The 12,699-nt window shown below is 49.4% G+C and overlaps 1 protein-coding gene across 2 annotated transcripts in view; it reads right to left on the reverse strand.

Moving 5' to 3' along the window:
* The window catches only part of ITGB5 (integrin subunit beta 5), a 110,156-nt gene that overhangs the window by 54,972 nt on the left and 42,485 nt on the right, over nt 1-12,699 (reverse strand). For both annotated transcript variants that reach the window (XM_029213845.1, XM_029213846.1), the window contains exon 5: nt 12,473-12,641. In XM_029213845.1, coding sequence (XP_029069678.1) covers nt 12,473-12,641 — 169 coding nt within the window. The remainder of the gene's footprint in view (nt 1-12,472; nt 12,642-12,699) is intronic.

A 12,699-nucleotide genomic window follows, 5' to 3' on the forward strand; every position in this document is an offset into this window, starting at 1 on the left:
TAAAAATTAAAAAGACTGGCCACATCAAACACTGGGGGAGATGTGGAGGAAACGGAACTGGCAGACACTGCCCATAGGGTTCTAAAATGATACATGTACTTTGCAAAACAGGTTAGCAATTTCTTAAAAAGTTAAACACCTACCATATGACCCAGCCCTCCCACTCTTAGGGACTGACCCATGAGAAATAAAAGCATACAACCACACAAAGACTTGAACACATTTGTAGCAGCTCCATTTATAATAGGCCAAAACTACCAAATATCCAAAACAACCCAGATACCCATCTACAGGTGGATGAATAAACTGTGGTGTATCCACACAAGGGAATACTACTCAGTAACAAAAGAAGTGATCACTCCTTGGCACAGATGACACTCAATAGCACACGTGAATCTCAAAACAGTTGTTCTGAGTGAAATAAGCCAGGCCAAAAAGAGTATATACTGGATTGCTGAAGTTTTAACAAACGCAAACTCACGTGTAGTGACAGAAATCAAAGTAGCGGCTGCCTGGGGAAAGAGGGCAGGAGACGCAGGAGGGAGAAATGACAAAGGAGCACAAATACTCTTTTGGGGGGGGAGAAGGATATATGTTCGTCATCTTGATTACGGTGAATATATATCTCACGGGTACGTATAAATGTCAATATTTGTCAAGTTGTACACGTTCAATATGTGTAGTTTATTATACATCGATCATACCTCAGTAAAGTTTTTTTCAACGAAGGCTTGGTGTGCTCAGAAAGTCACTCAAATATAGTAAATTGGATGACCAGACTGAATGCCAATACTGTGCTGGGAATACCAGCTATGCATATTCCTTTGTTTGGTGGCAGTGCCCACAAAGCAGCTGGGAGTGTGGGCTCGGATGAACGGCAAACCTCAGTTCATGCCCACATCTTCCCTCGGCTTGTCTTTGTGACACTGGGCATGTTAATCAATCTTTCCCAGTCCCAGCTTCTCAGCTATAAGATAGAGATAATAGGGCTTCCCTGGTGGCGCAGTGGTTGAGAGTCCGCCTGCCGATGCAGGGGACACGGGTTCGTGCCCCGGTCTGCGAAGATCCCACATGCCGCGGAGAGGCTGGGCCCGTGAGCCATGGCCGCTGAGCCTGCGCGTCCGGAGCCTGTGCTCCGCAACGGGAGAGGCCCCAACAGTGAGAGGCCCGCGTACCGCAAAAAAAAAAAAAAAAAAAAAAAAGATAGAGGGCAGAATAGGGTTGTTGAGAGGATTAAACAAAATGATACACAAGGAGCACACCCCGCTCAGTACCTGCAGGCAGTAAACGGTCAAGAACCGACAGTGATTGTCCTCAGTATTTCCATGGAGCCGAAAATCTGTGACTTAAATCCAGAAACACATAATCTTATTTTTGGATTGTAGGGTTATGGGTGATGTTTATTTCCTTTCTGCTCTTTGCATTTTCTAAATTTTTAGATTGAATGTATTCTCTTTTTATACAAAACTAATTTAAGAGAAAAAAAGACAGACTGATTTGTTTAGCTAAACTTTTCTCCAAGTCTCTGGATAAAAACAAGATTTTTAAAAGCCAATCTCCTAAACATGACAGAGGTCAGCCCTCAGATGAAAATGTCACGGGTGGGCGGGACGGAAATGTGCTGGACTCCGAAGCCAGAAATCCAGCATCTGGCCAAGCCTGCAGTGTACCTGCCTTCTCTTCAGTCAGATCTGCATCAAACCCACCACAAGGTCTGTTCCAGCTTTTCAACTCCCAGTTCCCACGTGCTCAGGTGAGCAACGGACACACATAACAGGACTCGCCTCGTCTATTCCAGGCGCTCAGTGTCTGGTTCCACAGCCCTAGTATGCCTCTCCGTCATAAACAAACAGGCATCGGCATCCCCCTGGCCTCTCGTCTGGTCTTAATGCTCTCAGGGAAGGAGTGCTCTCCCTCCCCAAGGAAACGCAGCCCCCAAATCCCACCCTCTCTGGAGCACCGTTCCATCCGTCAACTTCCTCTGCGTCCTTTCCTTGTGCCTGAAGATATGCTCACGACCCACTTCTAATAAACATTCTGTTTTTGACCCAACATCTCTCATCACCTGCTAGTCGTAGAGGCAGACTGGCTGCCTCTATTTCCTCTCCCCAGCTCCGTATAACCCGACTTCTCCACACACCCCTACCGTCTCTCTCACCGGCGGCTCCTAGTCACCCGCCTCCTGCCCCCACACACACAGTGGTTCTCTGCCCCAGCTGCATGTAAGGTCCTCAAGGGAGCTTCGACGATGCTAACGCCTGGCGGTTCTGATGTGACCTGCAGCCCAGCCACCGGGGCTTCTAAAGCTCCTGGGTGAGCCTACTGTGGCGCCAAGGTTGCGAACCTCGAAGCTCACGCTGAGGTCCTGCTGTCAGCCCCGCAGCCATCCTCTGGCCTTGCTCTCCGGCCTCTCTGCTGCCGACCAGGGTCTCCTTCGAGCCCTCCTGCCCTTGGTTTCCTGGACACCGCACCGTCCAATGCCCCCGTCCCCTATGGCTGCTAGCGGATTCCACCTCCTCTCCCGGCACTGGATGAGGTCAAAGGTAACACTGTCCCAGAGGAGATTTACCCAAGTTCCATGCATCTGCTTGGACAGCTCGCAATTAATTACCTCTCCCACTTGATCTCCTTCCTGAGCTTTAGTCCCAGGTCTGGACCAAAAGCCAGACATGTCTGCCGTCACCCAAAACTCAACTTCTCCAAAGCTGATGCACCATCTTCCCCTCCAGGCTTCCCCACTGCTGACAAAGGGACCATCAAATGTTTTATCTAGAAAACTTAGAATTATCTTTTTCATCCTACTTCCCTGGTCCCACCGCAACACCCGTCCAGTCCCGAACTGTCCATTCTGTCTTATAGTCCACTCCCATGACCTGTGTTGAGCCAGAGCCTTTGGGCAATGCTACGTGTTTTACCCTCCTTTTCCTAAGCCCACTCTGGGTGAGCAGGCGAGGCCCAAGGCTCACCCCTCTCCCAGCCACCAGCCTGCCTTCTGCCACCCGAGGGTGACGTGCTCTGTGACCCACGTTTACTCCAGCTGTTCCAGGCGAATCACACACGTGCACAGGAGACCATGCTATGTGAAAAGCAGCCATCCACAGACTCTGGACACACGTGTCAGAAGTAATGAGCGGTGGGAGGAGCTGCCGCCAAGCCCAGAACCTCTGACTCCGTCCACTCCCAGGAGGCAAACCCTCTGGTTTTGTACGGGCCACCAGTCCAATCTGTGCTGGGGCCAGAGATGACTTTCTCCAGTTGGAAGCTCAGTGGAGAACTTACCAAACTCTGCTCTGTCCTCAGAAAGCAGCAGAGATCTGGAGCTGAGAGAAGACAGGAAGGGATGTAGAGGCCAGAATAACAAAGAGCACTGCACCTGGCACATACTTGGCACTCGGTGAGGAATGAGTAGTAAGTGGATACGTGAACAAGATCAGGGTTAGGGTAACAAGAAAACCTCCCTCACAATGTCCAGAAGTCTTCAATCACATCACTCCCAATTCCACCAACTATTTAATATGCTTTGCAATCCAACAGACATCTTCTTTTAATCATATAAATACGGGAAGCAGTAAGGGGCTAACTTAAGTGAAAATATTTCATCAGATCACCTGTCATGCACTGAGATCTGAGAAAACTAATGGGAATTGCAGAAGGGGTGGCAGCAGGGCCATGGAGATCATCCAACACGAGCTGCAGAAGGGTGGAGGAGGGGAGAGGGGCCAGGTCAGTCAGTGGGATGGTTATTGGAGGCCCTGGGCAGCCAGGCCTGGAAGTCAGCCTGGGGAACCTGGGATCCTGAAACAGCAAAGAGAGAACAGTAGTCCGTGAAAAGGGGAAGCAGAATGGAGGTGGAAGGCCAGGCCTTACAACCTTTGAGAAAATAAATACAAACTGGCCCCTCCCAAGAGTGAAGACAGACTTGCTGGCTTGTTCACCTCCAACATGTGGCCCCAGAGACAGTGAAATAATGGCTAGGGAGTAAGGATGTCATTTCTCTGTTTGAGGACATGAAACTCTGGCCTGTGCGGCAATTTGGTTTCTGGGGTTGGAACGAGTCACACGCAAGGGGCTACCCGGTCTGACAAAGAGGAAGGTCACTCAAAGGCCTCCATCCTCCCCCGCCCACCTCCAGACTGTCCCCGGGTGCCCTTGAGCTGCCCCACCGCACCTGGACGTTTACCCACTTGGTAAGGTGGCTCCACGGGGAAGCCATCGGGAGTGGAAAGCTTTTCCGGGCGCCAGCTCCAGGCACGCTGAGCTTGGCACACAGAATGGGTGTGCACGGCGGAGTTCACGGTCATGGTGGCCAAACACAAATGCAGCTTAAGAGGGTGCAGTGAGGACCAGACAGGCCAGAAGGAGCCACTGTAGAACAAAAGCACCAGTGGGTTACTGGGCAGAAAAGCTGCCTCAGAGGAAATAAGTAGCACCTGAAGTTCGGAAAGAACCTCCGAGGTTGGCTCATCCACGTTCCACCCGTGCAGGGATCTTTCATCCGGCACCTCCTCCGCACGGGCCTGGGGTCCCCACTCAGACTCACTGCCGCATCTGGCAGCCTGCTCCACAGCTGAGCGGAGGTCTTCGCTAGAAATTTCTCCCTTGCCTTGAACTCAAACCTGCTTCCCTGTGGCTACCCTAGCTCATCCCCTGGAACAGCCCTCTTCTGTAGTGATGTCTGAGGTCAGGTAACACTCTTCTTCCTGTGGTGGCTCTCGTCTTGGTCAACCTTTAACCACTCCTCAGAGGTGTGGTTTCCAGCCCCGGCACCATCCACTCACCCCTCCCTGCTCTCTAGCTATCAGCGTCTGCCTTAAACACAGCCCCAGAGGCAGATGCAGGTCCCTGGATGTGGTCTGGCTGCAGAGGAAGGCAGGGCTGGGACTGCGGCCTGCAGCGCACGGCCTGTGTTTGGCAGCTGAATCTTCCGACAGGCTCACAGAAGCCTGTGGGTCCCAATATCCATGTCCTAGTGACTTGCTTATACACAGGGACCACGGCAGAGCATGACAAGTGTGAGAGGCAGGCTCAGGGATGCCCTGTGGGAGGGTGCACGGGAAGGCCTGGGAATCTGAGAAAAGCTGACGCCCCACCCAGCGGCCTTAGAGGACATGGGTGGTGGGGCCCACCCGAATACAGCCTGGCTCGTTTGCCTCGGCTTGCTTGTTCCGAGAAAAGGCCCGCAGTACTCTCTCTGGTAAACAGTGTTCAATACAGGGGAGGCCTAGATCAGGATGCCGTTTCAGCGAGGACAGAAACACTATCTTTAAATGATGGGCTTCTCTGTTCTCGATGTCAGTCTAAGTTAAGTAAAATCGATGGCCACCCAGACAGCTGGGTCCTCCAGCCGGGTGTCAACATAGCCCATGGGCCTCAGTTGTCACTAAAGAGTCACCAGCCACATGCTCCCTCACTGCGAAAAGGAAGCGCCATCTGAAAAAGTGTCTCCACAGCGCTATCTGGGAGAGCTGAACAGAACCCACGGTTCCGAGACACCGTGAATTATAAATGAAAAGGGGGTTATCAGTGTTCCCGTGTCACAGATGGGGAAACCAAGGGCAAAGACAAGCAGGCTGGGCTTCCCTGGTGGCGCAGTGGTTGGGAGTCCGCCTGCCAATGCAGGGGACACGGGTTCCTGCCCCGGTCCGGGAGGATCCCACATGCCACGGAGCGGCTGGGCCCGTGAGCCATGGCCGCTGGGCCTGCGCATCCGGAGCCTGTGCTCCGCAACGGGAGAGGCCACAACAGTGAGAGGCCCGCAAACCGCAAAAAAAAAAAAAAAAAAAAAAAAGACAAGCAGGCTCACTCAAAGGGCTAGGCTCCAGCAGCGCACCGGCCTTGGGACAGTACCCGTGGTCTCCCTAGAAAACCCGGAGGCTGCCAGAGCCATGTTATAACTGTTCCTGATAAACAGGAAACTCTTAGTTCCAGAGAACAGCAGTATGTGCAGCTGTCTTTCCCGGGACAGAGTCAGTCCCGGCTCTACCACTGGCAAACCGGGTCACGTGGGAAAGCGAAATGGTTCCTTAGAGGAGGACTTTGCCTTCTTTGGAAGCACACCCCTCCCACTTCTCCACTCTTGTGTGGCCACAAAAGACGGCAGGTTATCTAAGGTCAAGGTTGAGAGCTCCCATCTTTGGAGCCGGGAAGGTGGGTACAGTTCCATCTCTGGCTGTGTCATTTCCAGCTGTAAGACCTTCAAGAAGTTACTCAACCTTTCTAGGGTTGTTTCCTTATCAAAAGCAGACAGTACAACCACCTTCAAAGGATTAAGTAAAACAAGCCCCACTGAGGTGCTTGGCATAGAGCCTGGCTCTCACAAAGCATGCAGCCAATGGTAATCAGTAGCATCATCGCGCCAGAGCCTCAGGGCAAACAACGGGGAGGCAAAGAGACCAAGGTGACCCTTGAAGGGGAAGAACACTGTGATTCAACCACTGGGTCCTACCAGGGCCAGACGTTCTATAGTGTCCGTGCACCCCACCGGTACCTTAGATTGTCGTATAGGCATCTGTTGTCCAACTGCAGTGATGCTCCCGGGGACGGGAGCTGTGGCTCAGTCAACTGTGCAAGCCTCACAGCAGCTCGTGGGGCATCTTGCAGACTGTAAGTGCCCAACAAATTTTCCAGAAGTCAAAACTACAACACTCTGTACACTGACCTTTCAGGCAAGCACAGAGAGAGAACAGGTTTGGGGGAAGAAATGAGGAAGGAAAGGGGGCTGACCTGACTAGCCAAGGGGTCAGACCCTACAGCAGATCTGAGCTTGGGGACTAAGGAGTCTTGACTCCTACAATGCACTTAAGGAAAAATAAGGCTGAATTCTTTCTGTAACTCGCTTCCCCAATCATGTGGACATTCAAGCCTATTTCTGTCACTTTGTAACAGTAAACACGTTCTCACCAGTAGTTTGTTTCTCCCGTTTCCGTCCGTGCTCTGCAATGAAAAATCTTTTTTAAAAATCTGTGGTTCAACTTAAGAAGGGCAAAAATGTCAATATTCCTTTCCTTAGGGAAAAGAAATCTCGGCCCATGACTCAGGATTTAGATATTCATCTAGAGCCCAAGCCCTAATAACATGCAGTAGAACATGTCTGACGTAGACTCTATGCAAGCCCAACTGAACTAAAGAAAAACGTTTGTAAATATGAGGTTGAACCATACGAGTTTTCTATTTTTGTAGGAGAAACTATCAATGGTCAAATATTAAATTTCATTGATAGTCACATGTCCATAATTTCACACGGTTCCATTTAATGTTTACAAATGAGTTGTTCTATTTCCTTTCTAGTGGATCTGAAAGCTCAAATCGAATCCGCGAGGATGGGGACTTTTTCTCATCTTTTTCTAATTTTCTTCACCGTACCTGCCACTGAGCACTTACTGGGCACACAATAAACATTCCTGAGCTGGAAAGCAGAACCAGCAGCTGTGAGCGGGGCAGTGAAGCCTACAGCACAGCTCACGGGCAGAAGGCAGAACAAGAACACGTCCCTCCAGGGACTAAAACAGTCGAGTGATTCAAACGTACACAGTAAACCACAACCATGTGCAAAACAGAAAGCCAGGGAGGACCTTTACCACCTCCGGCAAAAGCACTGCCCGGGCACGGGCGGAGCGCCTGCATGCCCACCCACAGTCCCACAGCCTCCGTGGGTTACAGGGAAATCCAATACTCTCACGGGCTTCACAAAGACACTGAGCCAGAGGAAGAGCAAGCAGGGTGGGTTGCATTAAGCCCCAGAAACCGTGGTGCGACTTGCTGGCACAAACGGCTCACACATGCCGAGACAGATAACCCAGACTGCATGAACACAGGACTTATGGGGGCATCCCCTCGGGGGGCATGAAGGCGTTAGGGGCCGCTGCCTTCCTTGAGGAAAGAAAGGCAGTTTTCTACGTTGCTCAATTCATGCGTGGAAAAATGACAAGTCTCAGGTCTAAAAGAAATCAGGCAACAAGTCGGAAGAAGCCAAATCAACCCCGGGGGAGGCTGGGCTGAGTGAAAACCTCTCACAGCCGAGCCTGCCTCCAGGAATGGGGAATTCTCCACCCTCTCCTGGTATCTGCAGCAGCCCCTGCCTGGCCTGGAGCTCAAGCCTGAACCAGGAGAGACAAAAAGCAAAATCAAGGGCTCTGGGCAAAGGGGCACAATGCTGTGACAAGTCCTTTGCACTGACCAGCACAGCTGGAGGGCATCCTGGACCTCCTCCCCTCCAGCCCCACCTCCCTGCAGCCTCCAGATGAGCACTCAGGCCGCCACAGAGCCGGTTAGTAGCAGAAGAGGCACAGCTTGAATCGGGACAACAGGACTCTAAGTCCCCTCTGCTCTGCACGGCACTGTCGCTACTTCCCAAAGCACCTGGCACAATGTAATAGACAGGGCTTGGGCTTTAGAATCAACTGGATCTGGTTCAAATCCTGGCTCCACCCCTTTCCAACAGTAAGTAGAGTGAACCCTGTGACACTCAGTTTCCTCACCTGTAAACTGGGGACAAGTACCACCAATACACTGAAGGACTGTTGTGAGAATCAGAGATAGTGTATACAAAAGAGCTGGAGCACGGATGACAGTAGAGCAAGGGCAGCCATCATTTTGTCTCCAGGGGCCCACAGAGTCTGTATTCCTGCAGAAAGTCTTGTTGGAGGAAGCCGTTCCTCCGGCCTCTCTGGGGATGTGGTCGCCATTGTAGATTAGGATGCTCTCGCCAGCCAAGGAATAAAGGACCCAAGCCACGCCAAGACTTTTTACTCAGCAATGCAAATTTACTTTGTTTGCTTTAAGACTTAACTTATCCACCTATTTCTGAGGACACACAATGCTTTAAAAACTTAATAAATAACGCAACATTAGATAATCAAGATTAAAACAGAAAGGATAAGAAGGATAAATGTTAGGGGGCTAGAAGATGAGGCCAAAAGGGAAACAGGCTGGGTTGCAGGGATCTGATTTTTCTGTCTGACGGGAGAAAGCAGCCCACAGAATCCGTGTGGCCAGGACGTACCCAGCCAGGCTTAACTTTGCAGGGAACTTCTTTAACCTGAGAGCCATGGAGAGCAGCAAAGCCATGACTGACAACTCAGAGCTCCTGGACCACCCCGCCCTCTGTCTTCCCAGGGCACCAGCTCTCCCTATTTTGGGAGAACAGGAAAGCAGCCATGGTTCCAGTCTGAACCATTCATCACACTTGCACCTATACATTTTCAGAATAAACAACTTAGAGTCAACTTCTAGAAAAGTCCCAGGAGAGCAATAAAAGAGGTAATGGGAGAAACTATTATTCAGACCAAGAAAAAGTATAAACAAGTTTAATAATATGTTTCGAGGTAAAGATAAGAAATTATGGGTCGCGGCATTCCCTCATCCCCACCCAGGCCGGTACAGCATTGGGAAAAATGCCTGCACTGGTGACAGAGGGGTTCCTACTCTTCAATGGCCTCTCCTAACAATGTGACCTGCTGGGGGGAAAGATGGCAAATGAAAACTTCCACTCGTGGAAGCAGTTCTACTTCCTAAATCGAATCCTAAGTAGAAACAGACTGTTTCCTTCTTTTTGCAAAGAGCAGCTTTCCAGGAAATGTAAAGTTGGCCTTGGGGGTGGGATTTAAGACCAGTCATGTGAGCATTCCATACCCCTAAGTCCCTAAAGTTGGTAACTAACAGTCCATCCAGGGAAACCAGAGTGAGACTGAAATCAGAACAAAGAGCCTCCTGTGGGCTATGAAGCAGGCCTGTTATCAGCTCCGTCTCCAGGGCATGGGGTCAAAGGAAGCCGAGCGTGCACTGCTGCCGGGGCTGCCCAGCCAGCTCCAGCCTGCAAGAGACGCCTCTCCAACTGCAGAGATTACAGGCCTGCTGGCTCTGTCACATTCAGTTTTCAGGATTAAGAGGAAGGGCCTTTAATCTGGGCAAATCAGGAGAAGGTAGAAAATTCAGTCAACGAAGTAAGGCATGCTTAGGGCTTTTAAAAAAAACTTAAAAAACCTAATTATCATTGAAACAAATGATATCTGGGATTTACTTCAAATAATGGGGAATAAAATGGTTAGGAAGGCAAATGAAACAAGATTGGCTACAAATTGGTAACTGTCCCAGATGGACCATGGGTACATGGGATTTTATTTCACTATTCTCTCTACTTTTATATGTTTGAAATGTCCCGTTACAAATTTTAAAAATCATACCTTATTTATTGTGAAAATTTAAGTAAATATAAAATAACACAAAGAAGAAAATAAAAACCACACCTAATCCTATCACCAGAGACAATGCTGTTAACACTTTGGTCTATTTACTTCCAATCTTTTCCATACTTTTCTTTCTTTTGTTTGCAAAATAGGGTCATACACCTATGCTGTTTTATCACTTGCTTTCCTTTCCTCTCTTAGTTTATCTTAAGCATCATTCAAGTGCTCAAATATTCTTTTAGGGTGTGATTGTTATAGCCTTTCATCAATAGACAGGCCATAATCTATTTCCAATATTTAGCCACTATAAATAAGGCTGTAGTTAACCAGGAAGATGACGTTATAAATAGGTGATTTCAAGTGAGAAAGAAATTGCCTGATAGGTACCCAAACACACACTGACAGCACAGAGGAAAAGAAATGGTGAGGAGAAAAGCCGGGATCTCATCGACTGCATAATTCCAAGCAATTAGTAACTTTCCAGGGACGCCCCATGACAAAGGCCAAGGTGGGGAATAAGAGAAAAATGCCAAAAGATATAAAACTGAAACACACACTAAAATGCCTCTCAGGCCAACAATAATTCATAACCAGGTGCGGGCACTGAGTTGAAGAAATCTGCTAACATCTGCTTTGAAGCACTCGAGCCTTGAAATACTGAGTTTTCAAAGGGAAGGATGTTTTCATGGGTATTTTCATATGTTCATGGACCACGGCGCCTCAAGCATTCCATCATGCCATTCTGATTCATCTAATTAAACAGAATTAATATAACTGGACAGTGTGTAGGCTTGTCACTGGGTTCTTCCCCTCAAGCCTTAAAGGCAATTTCCTCCCCCGGAAAGAAAACCCACAATATTCCCACGATGGGGAGATAAGAGGGATCTCCTGTTTTCCCTGCACTATTTGTTCCTGCCAAGAGTGGATTTGGCAGGATGTCCCTGAATATAACACCCCATACGATCAATAATCTGAATGCCAGTCAAAAAACATAATTTTTCTTTCTGAAGTAAATCCATACACTGTCTATTCTGTGATGCACTTGAAAGATTCAGAGCTGAACACGTTCTAGCTGTGTCCCATCTGGCTTTCTTGGGCTGCTACGAAGCATCAGGGGCCTCTGAATCAAACCGTTCTGCTCTAGCCAGCGGCTGGGCAGGGGCTGCTCTGCAGCCGTCCTGGGTAGGGGGTCACTGTGAGACCGTCCTCTCCGGGGTGGCCCCAAGGACACAGGGACGGGAAGAAAGGCAGTGGGACCAAGAAGAGGACTGAGGAACCTGTGCTTTCTTCATATCTTTCTTTCCCCTTATCCCTCCTGTCTACCATTTCAGTTTTTTATTTCGGAAAGGACAACCGTGGCTCTCTTATCATTTTGTCGAGGACCAAGAGAAGGAGAAGTGAATCTGTGACACACTAAACACAGGCTCTCTGAGGTCAGACGTGCAGCCTCTCCAAACTGAGTTCTAACCTCCTTACCCAGCCCTCCCCCAGACATGAGCATCCCAACCACCGCCCTGTTGCTGAGCTCACCAAAATGGTCAAGAAAGCGTTACCGATTATGCATAGTATATGGTGGCCACTATGGAAAAAAATGTTAAAGTATGTGCTAGAATAGCAAATTCAAGAGTGATGTTTATTTTTATCTTTTGTTACTGTTATTGGGCTGTCTTGATATAGAAAATTATGTTAAGAATAAGTTATTACCAACATCCCATTTACATATTTTGCTGAGATTGGAATGTCTCAAAGCATGAGTTCGTTTCTGACCTAAGTCTGTGTCCTCCCCTCTGGATTCACATATCACAGAGAAACACGAGAAAAACAAACAAACAGAAAGAAAACCAAAGATGACAAGCGCTTCTCCTTTTAGCTGGATTCCCCAACAGAGCACTCTTTAATGTTTACCAAAATTGGGCCATAAAATTCTACAAGATTCTATGCATATGGCTTGACCTTTTCTTCCACCTGCTCCCTGTCCCCAAAAGCAGCAAAAAAGCCAAATATAGAAAAACAGAACAGCTGTCTGCTGGCAAAGACAACATCCCATTGTACACAGCCACACCCTGACACAGACACACACCAGCCCTAAGCCATCCCTGCACGCCAGCTGGTTTGACTTCTGTAGATTTTCCCAAGGGCCCACCGAGCTCACCCTCTGATGCAAGAGTGGACAGGAGGCCACAGGCTGCGGTGGCTCAGTATCTGCAGGCAGTGCCAGCGCACGTCACCCACACCGACACCCCTCCGTTGACCCCCCACGCAGGGGCAGAGCCAGAAGGGAAGGTTACCTTGCAGACAGCCGCCTGGAGCACTGCGTCAAAGCCGCCCTCGGGGGCATCGCGGTTCCGGGACACCCTCTGCTTCCGAACTTCCTCGTTGAAGCTGTCCACTCTGTCTGTGAGAGGCAGCAGATGGCGGAACCCAAAGGAGGGGACACAGTTTGGGAACAGCTTGTAACTGGAGAGAAAGAGGAGAAGAGTCACTTTTCCTTCATTGTCCCAAAATCTTAAACAAC

Source organism: Monodon monoceros, unplaced genomic scaffold, assembly GCF_005190385.1.
Source record: "Monodon monoceros isolate NGI ecotype Baffin Bay Population unplaced genomic scaffold, NGI_Narwhal_1 Super_Scaffold_11, whole genome shotgun sequence".
In the NCBI taxonomy this organism is placed as follows: domain Eukaryota; kingdom Metazoa; phylum Chordata; class Mammalia; order Artiodactyla; family Monodontidae; genus Monodon; species Monodon monoceros.